General features: G+C 47.8%; 1 protein-coding gene and 1 long non-coding RNA gene across 7 annotated transcripts in view; one reads left to right on the top strand and one right to left on the bottom strand.

The window, feature by feature from the left end:
* Positions 1–144: 144 nt before the first annotated feature.
* cyth1a (cytohesin 1a) overlaps positions 145–18612 on the top strand; it is a 29854-nt gene continuing 11386 nt past the window's right edge. Inside the window, exons 1-3 of one of the 6 annotated variants that reach the window (XM_078083743.1) lie at positions 165–447; positions 10855–10906; positions 18430–18512. In XM_078083743.1, the coding sequence (XP_077939869.1) occupies positions 10879–10906; positions 18430–18512 (111 nt within the window). In that variant the 5' untranslated portion in view covers positions 165–447; positions 10855–10878. Of the gene's footprint in view, positions 4713–10570; positions 10907–14098; positions 14433–18429; positions 18513–18612 lie in introns of those variants that run through there. The other 5 variants (XM_078083742.1, XM_040191209.2, XM_040191210.2 and 2 more) reach the window with 5 other exon arrangements.
* Positions 4437–5376, bottom strand: LOC144384526 (uncharacterized). The gene is made up of 2 exons (XR_013451315.1): positions 4973–5376; positions 4437–4834 (listed from the first exon to the last, which is right to left on the bottom strand). It is a non-coding gene; the product is annotated as an uncharacterized LOC144384526 (long non-coding RNA).

The raw sequence follows: 18612 nt of genomic DNA, 5'->3' as shown, positions 1-18612 counted from the left end.
ACACAAATCTTAGCACCTATACAAAAACAAACCGCATCAAATAAAGCGTTCAGTTGTCGGTGAGGGAAGTTAGACTATGACGTCACACGTGGGTGGGCGGGCCTAACATTTCCCACCCCCCCCCCCCACAACACCGGCTTCTCCGGATGCGCATCAGCACGCAGGCAACATCGACACGTTTCGAAAGGCGGCCACGGGCGAGCGGAAGTGCAACAAGAGGGACACAGAAGTGGCCCCTCCGGAGAGCGCGCGTGCGTCTGTTTGCTTTTAAGGAGAGCCCGCAGTCAAGGGGACGTTTGCAAGTTTGCGCAAGAGACCGGAACGGGAGAGGAAGACTGCTGCGGGGGGGGGGGGAAGAGAGAGAGAGAGAGAGAGAGACATCCCCGGGCTGCGACGCCTGCAGCAGCATCAGGACCACCAGTACCGGGATGGAGGGGGAGAATCACGGTACGTCTCTAATCCAGCTGTTTGCTCATCCCAGTGGGTTAATGCCGTTTTGCGCCGCTGTCTACAGTAATGATGCGATGCTCAAGTGTTGAGAAGTGTTTATTCTGCATGCCAGTCCCACTGTTGCTGGTATCGCAGCATGGCTGACTACTCTGCACATGGGTACTGTCATCGAGTCGTAAAGGGGCTCGATACTCACGTCATGTTGAACTTTAAAAAAGCATTCACAGGAAAGGGCCCTGTGGCAGTTTATGAGCCATCTTAATAAGAACAGGTGAGCCCAGTGTAGATTATTGTCAAACGGATCTAAATTGATTTAAATAAGATACACGTATGATAATGTTAAGCATCAGGCTGCAGCTGACAGCATGAAGGCCGCTTCAGAAATCCACATATTTAACCGGTATTATAGAACAAAAGTTCATAAATAAAACACAACACGTTTATTTAAACCATGTTTGCATCTGGCGCAGTGGCTCTCACAGTGACACAGTTTCACAAAATGTTGTCTTGCAAAAGTCTCCCCACTGTCGAGCCATAGAACCTTTTACAGGAAGTTGGGTGTCCTGACATCATGCACAGGGTGACCAACCCGCTGATGATCGCAGGCCACGATGAGCCGGTGGACGGCTTGGTTTAGGCTCTGACAGATGCTTCATCTCAATTATTTAGCATTTTAGTTTTCTCTCAGCGTAATGCATCTCAAAATAGAATCACCAGCAATGGCCTCATTGCAAAACTGATGCTTTTCCGAGGATGGGTTGATAATCCCCACACCGCTTTCTGTGAGTCTCAAGAGACTTAAAACAGAAAAAGTAACATTCTAAACGAAATAAAGGATGTATCCCCTTCTAATGCTGTGCATTTTCACTTTTTTTTATGGTGTGTTCAGTTTTTTTTCAGATGTCATACATGAGGCACACATGGTTCAGTTGTGACTTCTGGCATTTAGCAAGGATCTTTTTTTTATTTTTTATTTTCCCTTGTCAGTACTTTGCTTTTTGCTGCTAACTCAGTCCACGATTATTTAATAATCTGTCAAAGTGTGAGGTAAACGCGAGGCACATGCTGACAGCTCCTCTGTCGAATCAGTGGCTTGTGGATCTGAATGTGTAAGTGCACAGTACCAGTCAAATGTTTGGACACATTTTGCCATTCAACTCAATGACAAAAGGTGTCCAAACCTTTGACTGATTGAGGTGTGCATAGGAGGCAGAATAGAAACAATCCATCCGCTGTCAAGACCCGTTTTTTCCCTTTATTTTGACAAAGCTCTGTTTCCTCTATCTTTTAAAGAATGCAGTCTTAAGCATTTGACGTGTTCTGAGTTTAATCTTTGTCTTTTACGGCTCGGCGGGTGTATGTGTACCACAGGATTATGTAATGTGTTTTCGTACTCTCTTCCTGTGGTGCTGCAACCCTAAACCAACTATTTTAGGATTCATTGGGCGCTGCTCTGTTTCGCGACTCACTTCAAAGGCTCTGAGCTGCAAGTTGTCAAAATCATCTTTTTTTAAAATTCCTTTTGTGCTATTTTTTTCCATCTACCTGCACCTGTCAATGCCGCTCACATGCACATCACACGTGCACAAAGGAAACTGTGCTGCCTTATAGGCGCGGCACTCTGGCACGTACTTGTGGTTGCTTTGGTCGTGGGTGTCAGCGCTCCTCTCTGTTTGTGATAAAGTCGCTTCGAGTGGCCTGTGTGCCGTTTTCTTTCTGCTGCACACCGTCGCTCTCCACCGGCGGGATGGCACAGGTTTGCTCCAGCACTATAAGCTCCTCTCTCCTTCAAAGGACACTCGCTGAGAAAACTGCCAAAGCAGCAGCTGCAAAAATCCCAACGGACTTAGACACGCATATCGTATTCACGATAGAAAACGTGACAGGAAAATCAAGAGACGAAAAGGAAAGTTGAAATATGTCTCCTAGAAAATTCCAATCTGTATTTGTTCTGCTTTTTCGCAGTCATTTTTTTTTTTTACTGATCCATGCAAGATATATCAGTCTAAAAATAACCATTGCCATGAATAACACCCTCTGCTTGTTCATCAATCACAAAGAGTTGTAGAGAAGCACACAACGTGTAGCCATTAAAGCTTTTGAGACGGCTGAACAGAATAGTGGGCCACGATATAATGCAGCTCACCGCACGCCGCCCACATTTAACCTGCTGCGCCCATGCGAGAGTCGCACCAGCGTCGGTGCTTGCTCGGCTCCCACCCAGCCAGTTAGTCACAGGAGGAAGATGCTAACGCTTTGCTGCCATGTAGGAGTTCCACCAACACGGATCGGCGAGCTCTCCGTAGGTTGCATAAGCCACGTGTGGAATCTCCTCCGTCACCCAGGACACTCGTCTTCCTACCTCTGTACTCTCAGCCAAAGCAGCTGTAGGTTTTCTGCTTCCGGTGGTTGAACAAGAGTTGGGCAACCTACCGTACATGAACTTCTTTTGATGAGGGGGAGGGTGGGGCATGTATGCATCTTTCGCTATTTGAACTTTTTCAATTAGTTGCCGCCACCTGCATGTAGAGATCGCGAGAACGTAGCCACTCTGCAAAACGTGCCTGCATATAGAGAATTCATGCAACGCACTGATGTATATGTTTGACCTTGCCACCAGGAAGGAGCAGGTATAGAGCCACGCATACATTCCTTACACCTACTCACAAGCTTTCCATCTATCCATCTTCCCACCCGTGTACCGATTTATTATTTGCAGTTGCTCAGTGCCCAGTATTCATTGGGGTAGTATAAAGAAAGAGAAGAGAAACATGTGTGCTGACTTCACTGTGTGCCGTCTGTCTGCCGTGACAAAGCTGCTCCTCTGGGTGATGTGCAGCCGCAGCATAACGAAGTGGTCACGGCTTCGGGTCACTCCGAGGTACTCGGCCCTCCGGCCAATGATTGTTAGAGCGTCGGGGATGTCGTGGCCATGCAGACTGTAGGAATGCAGCACGGAGAGAGGGCGGACCTGGAAAGAGTAATGAAAGAACGACGGAATGAGAGACGACGGTGTTGAAGAGCGAGAGACACTTGACGGACAGGCTGATTGAGAGTGGCAGTGGGTCAAAACATTTCTCATTTGCTTTACAGGAGGTGTGAAAATTCAGAATTCAATTAATTGCCGTTGACTATCACCGCATGTGTGGCAGAACCAGCCCAGTTTAATTTGGTGTGTGTGTGTGTGTGTGTGTGTGTGTAATCTGTCTCCAAGACCCCAAAAATGTGACACTCGTGGAGGTTGACAGCATTACTTTTGAAGATGTAATCTAATAAAAACAAATTGCTCTCCGTTGTTTTGCCCAGGAGCAAATGGTTTCTTCCACCCCGTTGCCAGGCAACCATGGAATCTTGATTTCATGTACATTTCAAAAAAATAAAGAGTGACTAGAAGCTGCAACTCAAACAACTGCACTGCACAAAGCGGGCAAAGTGCCGCTGAAACTCACCCACTGCTCTAATGGGAAAGCACCTCCTGCTTCACCGTTTCTTTAATTGACCACTTGTTTCATTTTATCGTCCAAACTCAGATGCAGCTAAAAAGAAGGTGAAGGTACATCAAGTTGTATAAACACTTTAGAATTTACCCCGGACCTTTTCCGTTTGTGTGTGTGCATTGTGTTACGTCCAAGAATATCTGCTTCAATTAGTATGGAAAGTAGCAAGTGAGTGCCAGTGGGAGAGAAAGGGAGCGAGACGGGAGGGAGAGAGAGAGAGAGAGAGAGAGAGAGAGAGAGAGGGAGAGAGGGATGGAGAGAAAGCAGAGGACGATAGAGGGTGGCTGAGACACCACTGCAAAAGGGGAACTGGGGAAGAAAGCAGAAGTGATTTTGGCATCCCTGCAAGTTGCACATTCTAATCGAGGGGGAAGAGAAAGTAGGTGAGTGAGTCGTCGCCCAGCTGGAGGAGGGCGGTGGGTGTGTGTGTGTGTGTGTGTGGAGGGGGGGGAGGAAGGTGGATTATGCGAAGCTGAGTGACAGGACCTCATACAGCTCGAGGATCTGCCGTGGACCGAAGAACTCGGAGCTCGGAGTGACTCTCGGCAGCCGCAGCGGGGAGCCCCGGGGGGGCCCCTCCGCAACTTCCCCCTTTTTCTGTGTCGACAGGAGGGAGCGTCGACTCGAGGCGCTCGCGGAGACGCGCCTCTCGCACGCGGACACCCTAATTACACGCCGGGGACATGGGGTCAGTGAGCAAGCTCTGCGGGTCCAGCCTCCAGACCTTCTTGTGTCCAGCCGTGAAGCCGCTCCAGCCTCCCCCAGGTAAAGCCTGCCGTCTTTGCGGTAGTTGTAGTCGTTTCCCGAAGGGCCGCCCCGTCGCCGTCCGTTTGGCTCAGTTGTTGGAGTGAAGAGCCTGTTGATTGACGGCGCGTGTGTGCTCGCACCTGCCGGGGATGAAAACAGTCGGGACGGAAATAGAGGGAGCTTCTTGTGCCTCATTAGGCACAACTTACAGCTCTCTGTGCGCGCACACACACACACACACACACACTGAGACAGACAGAGCTAATGTCATTACTTACTGAGCAGATCTAATCTCCAGCAGGTCTCACACACCTTGGGAACTGCTCACTGTGACTCAGTCACACACGCAGCAGATCCACGTATTACAGCCGCACACAGCGCTCCGCCGCGCGTACGCAGGTGTCTTCTTGTCCCTGTTATTTGGCCCCTGGGGTCAGGAGAGGTGTGCGCTTACTGGAGATTAACCTGGACACAAGCGCGAGAGGAGCCGGCTCGGACGTTGGCCTCCTCGGGGGGGTTCTTCCGTTTTCTTCTGTTCTCAGACGTGTGTTGCTACACCGTAGTAGCAGCAGGGCCTGGATTGCGATGGAGGTTGCGCGTGCATCTTGTTTGTCTTGTTTGTTCAGCGCCCCGGCGGGTGTGTTTGGAAACCCGTGTTGTTTGCAGAGCGCGTTGACAAGACGAAAGCAGCTTTTTTTGGGGGAGGGGGGTGGGGGGGGGGGGGGGGGGGTGATGTGGTGAATCAGCTGACTGAGTGCGTGTGAAGGGGAAACAGTGCTGTCTCAGGGATTTCTAAACGCACGAATCAGCACCACGAACCAGTGAGGAAAGAGGGGAATTCTTTTATTTCGTCTTTGCTTTTGCTTTTTTTGCTTTGTTCTGAGGAGAGAGTTTTTGGTGTGGCAGTCGTCTGAAAGCAGAATATTCCCCGCCGTCATCTTCCTGCATGTGTCTGTGTTTTTGCTCGGACTGTAATAAAAAATAATTGAAAAGAAATTAACGCGCACGTGGTGACGGCAGCCGTTGCATTCTGGGCCTCTCTTGCCTGGGGGGAGACTGGGCAGCGTCGTGTTGGTGTTGGCGTTTCTGTTTTTAATCGTGAATCATGCAAGTGATTCATGTGTGACTCATCGGGTGGTTGTCCGGCTCGTTGGCATCGCGTCGGCAGCCGTTATCAACTGAAATACAGACTAATGATGTTCTACGTGAAAAAGTGCAGACACGAGTGAGAAGTTGAGAAACTAAGTTGCTGGACCTCGTGAAAGTTTTATTCCTCAAAGTCTTTGTTTCTTTCACTCTTCCGCACTGTAAATGTTTCTGTGAGCGTGACTAACGGGCCCAATTCATCCTCACAGGGCGCCGTTCGGGTCAAATCCACGTGATCGTGCTTTAGCTGATCATCATCAAAGTGATCTCTTGTTAGGGAGCATAAACAAGCCCGTCAGCTGCTGAGGTGGTCCAGAGTGTTTCCCCAATCAGCTCGTTGTAAAGGAGGCTGATTATGGTGGTGGTTCCCCAGCTGTTTGCATTGTGTCCCTTAAAGCCTCACATCTGCTTCCGGGTCCTGGGCCTGATGGTCGATTACTTGTCTCGGTTTTGCTTGCAAACAAGAATTTGGACTGTTTTATTTTCCTCTGGTCGGGGTCTCACACACCCCAGCCATAAAACATGGCATCGATTATCATACCCCGTAATCTTTGATTTATTCGTAGGTATCTTTAAAAACTGTCAAATAATAAATAATCAAAATAGTACAGCAGAAATTCTACATTTTGTTTGTTTTCCCTTTAAATTGCTTGTATTAGGTACATAACAAGACTTTAGATTGAAGACTGCAAATGTATTGCATCTTGAGTTAAATGTTAAAACCAACATGCTAAAATGCTTCCAATTAAATTAGAACGTGCCAATGTTTTAACAATTAACTATTTTGCGTAGTAATACCTCTCAAAAATCCCAAATAATGTATAATATGAACATTTATAATGAATATTAGTAGCATATGGGTTTATTTGAGCTTCATAGTAGTTGTAGAGGTGTAACAGAGTGACATTTCTAGCGTCTAGAAACGTGCGTCGGAGGTCTTAATCCTAAAAATTGTGAATCTGTGACGGAAAAGTTGGACAGCAATGATAATGATTACAAATCATAAAAACACATTCCATGGAGAAGAGCTACGCCCTATTTGCGCTGGCCAGGTTATTACTAGTTGACCTCATGATTTAAAAACGACCACCTCCCTCTGTGTCTGACATTATCCCTCAAGTATGATGTCCAGCCTTCACATAATCCAAATATGTTACTAATTACACATAAGGACGTATACAGTATTTTAATATAAAAGAAATGTAATGTTGAAGGAAAGAAGTATATCTAATCTGAAAATTATAAAATGCTTCTGTTCGTCTTCTTTGCAACCCTACGCAGCTCCACATTGCTGAGTTGCTGGACTACGGGATTAAAACCTCTAACTTCCTGTGCGCATTTACATCATAATTACATAACAATACCATGTATTAGATTTCATGTGATCTGTATCAGACTGGCAAGACTTAAGTTCCCCGCGTTGTGAAAGTGGAGCGAGGCCCTTCCAGGCGGCGGCAGATGAAATGCACTCTGCTCCGCAGGCCGATCGCGATCCTTCTGGTCGCACGGCAGGATTTGTTCTCCCCTGAGTGCTTTTGATCTTGATAAATTTCGCGGGCTTCTCGGTGTGTCTGTTGCACTCTCTCGGACACTCACGACACCTTCTGTGACTCCCAGAGTTGTACTGTAAACGCGTGGACACGCCGCCCCTCAAGCTTTTTCGTGCCCCGAGGTCACGATGCATCTGAGCAGAAGGGCACTTTCGTTTGGCCTTTTTCCCCTCAGACGCCTTGTTCGTCAGGCTAATGCATCGTGAATTACAGATGAACAATGCTTCGTCAGCCTGTAGTTTACCACGGCTGGTTGCGGTGATGTCAACGGCAGAAATGTATGCGGTGCAGAATGCTGCCAGTGTAGCCTGAGGAAGAGTGACTCGTAGACGGACTGTCCTACTTCGGCGGGAGCAACTGATTCGCTTCATCTTCAGAGAGCAGTATTCCTGTGTGTTTATCCTCCAAAGTGAAGGTGAGTTCTGCTCTGGGCTGCTGCGAAAGAAAAAGATTTAAAAAGTCAATCGTCTTGCTGTCAAGGATATGTGGAGCGAACCAGTATTAGAATGCAAGGGCTGCCTATATTCTTTTATTCATATTATGACTCATGTCAGCACTCATTCGCTCAGGACTGCACATCCTCCCAACCTGGGGAATGATCGAATGAATTGAAGTTCTCATCACCTCCAACCGGCCCAAAGGAGTGGTTTGAGAATCAGCTTGTGCAACGAGTCATTATGAACGGAGCGATAAAACTGATGCCACACGAGTGTCTGCCATGCGTGTCGTAGTGTCAAAGGTAACAGAGACGTCTTTTCAGGCGTCGTGTTAACGCCTGTGAAGTGGAAGTGTGGAAACCAACGCCCTGGTTCTCAATCTGTTATTTTCTCGGAAATCATATGGTTTGTACGTCAAACCCTACGTGTTGAAATATGAGGTAAATGTGAGGCATTTCTCGTGGGTAGTTATGTAATAGTGTCTGGTGTTTAGGGAGGATCTGTCATTCACGCATTGTTTTTGCAATGTGTGCATTGAGATCTTCTACAAGGAACTCCCTTCTACTAGATGTCCTTCATGCCTTTTTTTTTTATAGTTTTAGTTGTAATTACAGTAGTTGATCAGCAGGGGTCACTCTCGGTTTCTCCTACTCAGGCAAGAGTCCCATCACAGGGTTGTTAAACTCATTTTACACATCAAGGTCACCTAATCTGTATTATAATGTTTTCTCTTCCAAAGCGAAAGAAAAAAAAAGAAAGTAAACGTAGGGATGTACACCATCTATTTGATGAAAACCTGGTTTGTGAACTGCGGGACACATAAAATGACTTCACAAAAGAGCAAAACGTTTACAAAGTGACAGGAAACAACCAAAAAAGGGGTCTAAACTATTAATAAGCGTCGTATAGGAGAGGTGTCTCTTTAACAGGCCAGTGCAGAGGGACCATTCGTCTCAATGCGCCCATAATCAGAATCATGAGGTGAATAAAGAAGAAAACATTGTCCTCACACTCGATATGATGCTGCTGAGACCTCTGCTCTCCACTGACACGTCATCTCTCCTAGGACCAGCTCTACTGGTCATTGTTTCAGCCAGGAAGTTGCAGACAACAATGTGTTGGTATCAACCCGTTTTGTTTAAAGGTCAAACGGCTCTCTGGTCTCACTTGTTCCCGGTTCTTATGCACAGATCAATAGCAGTGCTCTGGGGAATGGATGAACTGCTAACAATGAATTGAAACTTTGTGTGAAGGGGGTTCACTTCACACAGACTGCATTGTCAGTTGTTGAGCTCGGGCCGCACAACGGAGGCATTCACGGGCCACAGCTTGAAGCCCCTCAGATGAAGTGGCCATGCGGACCAACGGCCACGTCTGTGCTTTCATGCTTTTCAGGGGTCTTCTGACCGCCGTTCTTCCAACACGTTGTTCCCGAAAAGGGGAGAATGCAATTATCCGGTCTTGATTCCCCCTCGTCGGTGGTTTCTCACTTGCAGCCAGACATCCGGCCGCATTTTTTCCTCCTCTAGGTGGAAAGGAAAACAGAGAGGCGGCGTTATCTCCAGGCTCCCTTCATTGGCTGAGAGCGCAGCATTCCGCTCTGGCTCTCCTGTGTTCATCAACAGGCAGGGACATGCAGGCCCGGCCCTTTCCGATCTGACAGCAGAAGCAGGTGTTATACAAACAGCAGGCCGAGTTATTCACTTTTAACAAGGGGGGTGGGAGACTCCTAAATATGCAGTGAAGGAATGTCTCCTTAGATCAGATACACATTTATTCCCAGGCAGCGTAAAATATGAATACACTGCGTGTCGGTGGGCAGTGATGAAACATGGGAGTGATAAATGACGCTGTTATTTGTGAGGGAGTCTGGCACCTGGCAGGTTAGACCTGACATTTGAAACGGGTTTACAGGTTCCCTCATTCATGACACATCCACATATACAGGATTGTAGTACTCTTTATGCAAACACCTGAAACATTCCTAATGATGGAAAGCTGCAGTATTTCCATCATAGCTTGAAGTGGTGGGTGGAGAAATGCATTTAGGCCATTTTTAAACGTGAAATAGCTATACGTTATTACACAATATGAACATTTATTTTAGCCAGAATTTTTTTTTTATTATCTCAAATTCATCCGGAAAACGCTCTTTCTATTCTAAAGAAAAGTCTGACCGAAAACACGCGCCTACGCACCAGCGGATGTGGTGAATCAAACACAACGACAAGCGCAAGATCAGCAGTGAGGAACTGCGCAGCCTGTGTGTGTCAATCACAGTCTCCCCCCCACACACAGCCATGTCCCAACTGTGCGCGTGCGGTAGTGAGAAACGGAAGGGGCAATGCCGAAAGCAACAAGTTGCTGACGCAAACGTCATTTTTTGTCGCACTTTATTGAGCAATGGTTCAGCAGCTACCGGAAAGGGAGCAGCCCGCCCTTCATAAATAAAATATTTTAATTTGCTATAATTTGAGTCTGCATGCAATACAATGGATGATCAATTCTGTGCAATTTGAGTATTTCATTTCAATTGAATAGTATGTATAATACACAGGGTGAAGTGGTTGATCATCACACTCATTTTTATTTTAGTGTGACGCACTACATTCCCTTAAAGTGAAAATACAATTTGCGTACGTTTATTCATACGTGTTGATACAATGAAATAACCAGACTACTCGGAAATATACTGAATACTACTCAACAGCAATCCGTCTGGTAAAGCGTTAATTCCCACGAGTGGTACGTGGGCGTTTTATTCTGAAAGGGTAAACCGGAAGCGGATTTGATTCAGCGTGTCTTGACGCAGGAGGACTGGCTGGTTAAAGTCCTCCGTCTCTTGTAACCACTCCCTTGAGCTGTCGACAGAGAGGAGGTCGACCTTTGGTGTTTTTCTTAACTCGGCACAACAACTTAAAAAAAACAAAAAACAAAAAACGAGTCCATATTACTCGTCGATACTGGTATCAAGACAAGTTTTGTCGTTCGGAAATCGATTGAAACTTTTTTTTTTCTTCTTAAAAGTCGGACCCACCAGGCGGAGACAGCATGGTGTTAAAATCGGAAGACGGTGTTGGTGAGTGAAACCGACTAAAATAACTTTCTTTTGAATATCGTGTAAACGTGTTTTTTAGGAAGCAGCGCACTGTGTTCACACGACGCAAGGACAATAATGTCTGTCTCGTGTTTCACTCTCCCGCCTGTAAGCGTCCACCGAGGACACTTCGTGCACATTTGATCAACCACTGTGGTTTTGCTAAACATAAACTTACAGAAGAAAAAAAAAATCACTATAGCGTTTAGGGACTTCAATAGACACCCCCGTTGTTAAGCTATGCTATTAAACAATTGATCCAGTCTGGATTGCGTTAATCACATTTACTCCCGCAATACTTGTTATTTCTTTGGCCCCTGCTGCAAAACCCTCTTTAAATCCTTTTTAAAGCCATTTTTTTCAGTGAATGCCGATCTTTTCTGCAGCAACAGGTGCTGTCAGCGAGGCTAAACAAAACATGAATACCTTATCTCGAATTAGTTTAAACCCCCACAGCCGTATTCGCGTTTTATTTGCATAACAGGATGGTCGAAATTCCTTTTTATTCACATCCGTATTATTTATTCATGAATAATATCACAACCGCAGCGTGTATCGCGATACAGAAGTAAGTAAAGCGTGCACGGTGTGTGACGTCAGACACGAATCCCCCGCTGTGAGCCCGGCAGCAATAATTAGCGCCCTCAACTTGCGTCACCATTAATCGTGTCAGAGAACAGTGAGCATCTGACTGACTGATCCTGTTATGTGCTGCTGCCCCCCCCCCCCCCCCCCCCCTCACACACACCCACACCCAGTCATGGATGATCCCCACCGGCACACAGCTGCATTGTGTGTTTATCAAGACTGGAGACAAAGTGCATTCGTCTCTGCCACTTTAGGTCGGGGAAGTTTTAAAGCAGTTGTGGCTAATGGCTCCCTAACGAGGGGCCGCTGAGAGCTCTAATGGGCCCTCCAGAGCAATGAGCCCCGCCTGGCATCCAGGCCTCCCGCTGGCTCGATAACCGTCACCCTCTCTCCCCATAATCATATTTCAGCCCATCTTTCTGCGGCCGTCTTTCCTCTCGGGCCGGCGATCGTTACGCACACCGACTGCTGTAATGCAATTGGACAGAAGGTTGTTGTGTGTTTACTTTGTGTGCAGTCAGCGAGGTGCTTTTTCTTTTCTTTTGTAGGACAGAAACGCGCTGCATCGCTGAAATGTTTCAGGCCAGTTAATGAAGGAGCTGGAAGACACAAGACAACCGTAACAACAATAATTACACACATAGGTTGTAGAGCAACATTTTCCTAAGGCAACGTTTGAGAATTTCATACCAAAGAAAATCAGAAGGGCAAAGTGTATTAAGAACAAGTAGTATTGTAGCTCATGATCTCATTAAATTGACAATCACAGTTGAGCCTGCAGCGGATTTCTTTTTCGTCTCCCTCAGAGCTGATGTGCGTGAATTTCCTGTATGTTTGCAGCAGGTATCGGCACGCCTGGTCGTCATCCAGGACAAAACTCTGCCCTGTTGATGGGCCCCGGGAAGTCAAAATGGCGCCCGTTAGGCGCTGCACGCAGAAAGCCTTTTGAGAGAACGTGGTGTTTCGCCTGCAGGTCGGTGGCTGGTCGTGCTCGCATTGGTCGGCTCAGAATAGTTTTGTTATTTTTGTTTGTTTGTGTGTGTGTGTGTGTGTGTGTGTGTGTGTGTTTCTTTTTTTAGCTGCATTAAAGCGATGCAAAACCTGAAGAGATCAGTATCATCACAAACCCACTTTGTTCCTGATGTGGAGCTGTAGTTCTTAGTGGTTTTTTTTTGTTCACCGTTCCCATCTCGGTGGAACGCGCATGCCGCCATGTTGTGATGGCGCTTTTAAGGATTAGGACTCATGAAGAAGGACGAACGGCTCAGTTCTGTTCCCACAGGATGGGCGGGTTTAGCCACAGCTTTCACTCCATCTCACAAACAGGAAGCCCAGAGTTTGACAATGTGCTCGGCAGGAAGTGACATCCCACGGCCTGCATGTGGGCTAAAACATCTGCGATGCTCCGCCTCTCCGTCTGCAGCACACGCACGCACAGGCAGAAATAAGAAGAGAAAACTTTTCCCATGGTGTGTTTTCTGGGTGTGTGTGCGTGTGTTTGTGCGCGTACTGGTGGCGAGAGAGGATGTTGATATTGGGATAACCCCGATAAGGATCAAGGCCGACAATGTTGGAGGACAAAGGCGTGCATTGTGGGTTGAAATAGCACTTCCGCTTTTGAGGAAAAACATTGACGTTGATAAATGGCAATAAAACCAGAGTGGAGATTATTTAAGAAAGCTGCTCTCTTTTGTGTGCGTGTGTGTGTGTGCGCGCGCAGCTGCAGGATGTCGGCTTCTTTACAACCAACCAGTTCGGGTCAACGGCCTCCGCCATACGTTCTGCGGCTCGTTCTCTGGTCCCAGCATTGCTGCAGCCAGCCGCCACGCCGCCTGGGAACGGATCGTGGGATGTGGATTCTGTCTCCCACGGCTTCATTTCACCAGCTAAAAGGGTCGAGAACCCGCCGTGTTCATTTAGCGTTTCTTCTCTGGCCCATCTTCTTGTTTCTGTTACTGTGATTTCATTCATTTGTCATTAGTGCCTGATCTCAGTCTGCAGTTTTAAACAAAATAATAAAATAAATCATGCTTTTAACAAGATGAATAGTGACATAACCAAGCGAATGCGTGGTCCTGTTTCATCGTCTAATGCGGGATATAAATCCTCCCCCGTACTGACACCAGTCAGAGGAGCAGAGGTCAGCAGGTTGACTCATCGAGACGGCCAGACAGACGAAGGGGAAGCGCTCCCAACTGCCCCGTGAGGCAGACGCACCTGGGGCGTGTGTCTGTGTGTGTGTCGTTTTGTGATGCGTCATTAGCGCGGGGATGACTCCTTTGTTGAGCTGGAGTTTGGAAGTGATGACTGATTTAGAGCGAGCTGAGTCAAAGTGCTGACACATGCCGACAGACCTGGACCTCCTCACTGTGTTTGACCACATGAAGAAGAAGAATGAATCTGAATCAATTCCACTGGTTTTTGTACGTCTTTCTTCAATTTCTTCAGAGTCAATATGTGTTGATCAATCACAACTCTGCATATCTAATGCTACATAGACCTTTTTTTTTACATGGCGGTGTGCAGGGAAAAGGAATGACCACTGGGTGGAGCCTCCATGTTAACGGCAGTGACAGCCAACCCGAAAGGGAGAGGGAGGTGGAGAGGGAGGTGGAGAGGGAGGCAGCGACTAAAGCTCCTTCCCGAAACGGGCTGCGTGTCAGTGAGCCGGCAGCGTGCTGGGAGCTGATAGCTGAGCTGGCCGGTGTCGCTCTCCCCCGACTGGAGGAGCGGCCTCCTTCCCTCCGACTCTTGACATGTGGACGTCCGGCTCGTCCGCGTTCAGCCTCAGGCGCTGACAGAACAACGGATGCCGGGTCTGGGTTTTTAATTTAGTTGTTTTTAATAGAGGGCGAGCGCCAAAGAGGATCTCTCTCTGGAAGGAAACCGCGTTGACACTTTTGGAGGATTTCTCCCGCAGGTCAGCACTTTGTCGGAACTCATGTTTGATTTGTTAAACCGTTATCGCGGTGTTCTTGTCTTCTCCGCTGTCATGTGACTTTTTGTCAGTTCTGGACTGCGTGTCCACCGGCAGTCACACACACTGACTATTGCAGATGAAATCAGCGGGGTCGGGTCATAATGCGCTCCTCTCGCTCCTGGCATCCTGCAGCCGTGTTGTGTTGTGCTTTGGACCGGTGGATGGAGCTCTGCTGACTGGCGCTGAAGATGATGGCAGCAGGCCACCGAGGCGTGTGGAAGCCAGGGGTGGGGGGTGGGGTGGGGATGAGCGACAAATCATGTAACAAGTGGCAGCCGAAGGCGGCGTGAGCCATCGGTCGCCCTGCCAGGGCCTTTGTTGAGGAATGGCCTGAGATGCCGGGAAACACAAAGAGAAAGCTGTGATCGTCCCACTGTCTCTGTGCACCGCTGCCACGGGCCGTCCTACGCCTCCCTCGCCAAACACAAGGCTCCTTCTGCCCCCCCCCCAACCCTCTTCACCTACTCTTACCCTCATGCCGGGTCCTGCCGGGCGCTTTTTTTGGCTGCTTGATCCATAACCGGTGGTCCATTCCGGCCTGCAGGTCGGAGGTGAACAAGTTGCTTTGGGCCAGTGGTCGCGGTGAAGGCCGGCACACCTTCACAGCTCTGTGATCCACTTTGTTACAAGCTGTCTGGTACAGAAGATGAAGGGGCCGGCGCGTGTGTTGTGGTTCAAGCAGCAGGAAAGATGTGTGTGTTTGACCAGCTCACATAGTCGATTGTGTGCGTGTGCCTAATGCATTTGTTGTGAGTACTGCGTCTCGTTGCAGCTGGCGCTCTCATTGGTTTGGGCCAAGGGTCGATTGATTGTGGCCTTCAGGGACCTTGAGGGTGCAGGGTGCATTTTGCGGCATTAAGGAGTGGGGGGGGGGCGCTGGACAAAAGTGGTCCGATTGGCTGAAGAATTGCTAGAGAGCCGGGGAGAAGATGAAGATGAAGTGTAAGGGTGATCAGGCCTGATTGGTGTGAGCGACAGATGGATGGGATTTCTGCAAGATGTGAAAGGAAAATAAGTTACAGAACACATGAAGGACCGTGTGCATGGAGCACTTCATCACTTGATCATCAAAATGTAATTCTGCACAGGGCAGGCTCACAGTCACTCGGCTGCAGGAATTGCTGTGCATCTTCTTGCATATTCCCTCAGTCAGCAGATGACAGGTAGCGTCGTGGCATTGTAAATGCATAACGTCTTCATCTGGGCCAGTAGATCTAGAAATAATAAATTCAGTTTCACATTCACCCTCGTGTCCTTTTCCCCGTTCTGCTCGGCGTGGAGCACAGATTTGTCTCTTTAATTTCCCCTCAATGCGTGTCTTTGGATCCTGACCAGTCATGTCAAGGGACGTCTAGGTGAGGAGATTATTTAGTTAATGCAGATTTCCTCTTTTGGAGTCCTTTTGATCTGAGAGGAGTTGCCTAAATTGGGTCACATCTGCAGGGAGGGGGAGCCGATCCGAAGCACTCAAGAATTCTAATTTTCTTATTTTCCAAGGAGAGTTCTTCAGTGATCTGGGTGGAAATGAGACGTCTTGTCTTTTCAATCAGGATGTGTATTAGTGGGCTCAGCCGCTGTGGGAGACGGACCTATAATTGGAATCTCCCTTGATGCTCTGCGCTGACCCAACCCTCACTAAGAGCTACTTTGCCCATCTAGGAACTCTTCAGTCCTAAAAGCACTCCATAAAGCAAAGGACGAACCGTAAAAAGGTAAAAATGTTGGGTTTTTTGAGGGTCAAACGGTTAATTACTTGGTAGTAATGCGGTCCAGGGCCGAAGACCCGGTTACACTCTCTGTAAATGGCCCAGATCTGGAGGTGACTCTTAAAATAGTTAGTCATCACAAACTGGTCAACCCAAACCTCTTTGGTGTGAACAAGTTACTCAATCCAGTACAAAAGGATCCATATTTCTTTTATTGACACTACAAATGTCCCTTCTTACTGTGTTTAAAGTTTCTTTATTTGAGACACTTTTGACAGAAAGTAATGGGTCCCGTCTGAATATCACACAACTTGTCCTCTCGTATCATTTACTCTTCAAACTCCCATCCCTGCATCAGCAAAAGGTGGATGTTATCAATCTATTAGTCGTCTTTTATCTCCATCCTCCTCTTTCCTTGACCTTCTTTACCCGGCGTGTCTTTAGTCTTTGGCGTCTCTGGAAAATTAGCTCCTGCCTGTGCGTTGGTGGAGCCGCTCCCTTCCCTCACGTGGTCTCGATTGGTTTGGTGGGTTTACCTGGTGTGTGTATGTGTGAGAGACAACAGGTGCAGTGTGGTGGCTGGTGGAAAGCTTCCCACTTTTTTTGTTTGTTCACGTCATGCAGCTGCATGATGTGAACAGACTCCAGCTTACAGAGGGACACCACTTTTTCCATCCTCAATTTCCCATCCTCAAAGATAAAGTTTCTGTATAATTATCGTGCTTTTCTGCGCTTTCTTCACTCCGTGGGGCTCTTTTAGGACTGAAATGTTGCCGTTGGGTCCGGCCGCTTCGTTCCAGCCTGACTTCACATTTCCAGGAATAGGGATTCGCCTTCCTGCTTCCAGCTCATCCTCCCTGCTGCTCCTGTGTGAGCTGTGTTTACTCGGCGGGACATGCCAGGAGAAAGCATATCGTCAAACCTCTCTGCATTTTGTTTGGTGTGTGCGCGCTTGTTTGTGCATCCCGGTCTGTATCAGAAAGATGAATCTCCTTCCCAATAAGAGGTGCTATCGGGGAAACCGTCTGACCCAAAACAAAGGTCTGTCAATTTTTGTGTCCGTTCTCCCTTGTAAGTGAGAACCGTTGCATAGCGCGGACGATAGTTTCCATGGATACCCCGGAACATTTGGGATGGATCCAGCAGACTGTATGTGTAGGCTGTGAGGTATGTGCGTGAGGTCAGCATCCAGTGGTTGCTGGTCCAAGGAAGACCGCTTGTCTTTGTCTCGCAGCTCCTCAAGGCACTTGTGTTGCACTCGTGTCATCATCCTGCGTTCGATATCAGCAGATAGACATCGACACACGAATGTCGTGGATATTTGCCTCAACGTGTCGAGGCTCGCCTCCCAACACGCACTCTCCCTTATGCGCCACGTGTTTTCTTCATGGAGGATTTTACACTAGTATAAAATCTTCTTTGCGATCTTGCGTTTCGATGATTGTGAAGTTGTGTGTGTTTGAAAGCACAGCGAAACTCAAACTTTCTGTGTGGCTGGCCTCACTGTGCGTTATTGATCTCTGTGTCACCTTTAGTTTGCCCCTTAGTTTCATAGACTTGTTAAATGAGTAACGCCTTGTGTTGAAGATTCCTCTGTCCTCACCCTCCTCCTCTCTCTAACCATTACCTCGTCCACAGAGTCGCCGTCCCTTTATGCCCTGCTGATGGGGGGCAATGGGAGAAGGACTCACTGAGTGATGTTCCTACGTGAGCGCTGGGACTTGAACAGAGTTTAATTGTGGTTCAGACTCAACATCTTTTTGGTTTTGTGATGCTGCGACCGTTTCTCAGTGCGAGCGTCCGCTGAAGAAAGCCGCGAGGCGGCGGTTTCGCCGCAGAGGTGTCCCACCTCAGAGGTCACAGGCTTTCACTTTATTCCACAGCAGACTTCCTCATTGAGTAAAATAGCGTCATCTAGTTGCACATTTATTCAGCATGAGCAAACCCAAGGTCACAATGATTTTTAGAAAACCATAGAATCTTAACTGTAGCTCTTCAACAATGTTGACTCTTTTAAAGGGTACTTACAAATAATTGTGGAGTAACTTTTTTTTAAAAACCTGTGGGCGTTCGCTCACCTTTCTGATATCAAGGGGAATTCTGATGTTATTTCTGTCAAAGAGACGCTGTGAGGGACACGCCTCAGGGGATGGCTATGCTTAGAGAAGGATTAAGGTGCATTATATTTCGGGCGACTAACTCTTCATCCTCTCTCTCTCGTCTCTCCTCAGTGCCGGATGACCTCACCCCGCAGGAGAAGCAGGAGCTGGAGGATATCCGCCGGCGCAAGCAGGAGCTGATGGAGGACATTCAGGTAATACTACGGGGGCTGGATTTATGTGTAGTCATCTGATGACACAGAAACATTCGTTTGTTGGCTACATGAACTGAAAACTGTTATACCCAACTGCAAC

Source organism: Gasterosteus aculeatus, chromosome 11 (assembly GCF_964276395.1).
Source record: "Gasterosteus aculeatus chromosome 11, fGasAcu3.hap1.1, whole genome shotgun sequence".
NCBI lineage: Eukaryota > Metazoa > Chordata > Actinopteri > Perciformes > Gasterosteidae > Gasterosteus > Gasterosteus aculeatus.
Note: the sequence above shows the minus strand (reverse complement) of the source record. Positions and strands in the feature narration are given on the sequence as shown.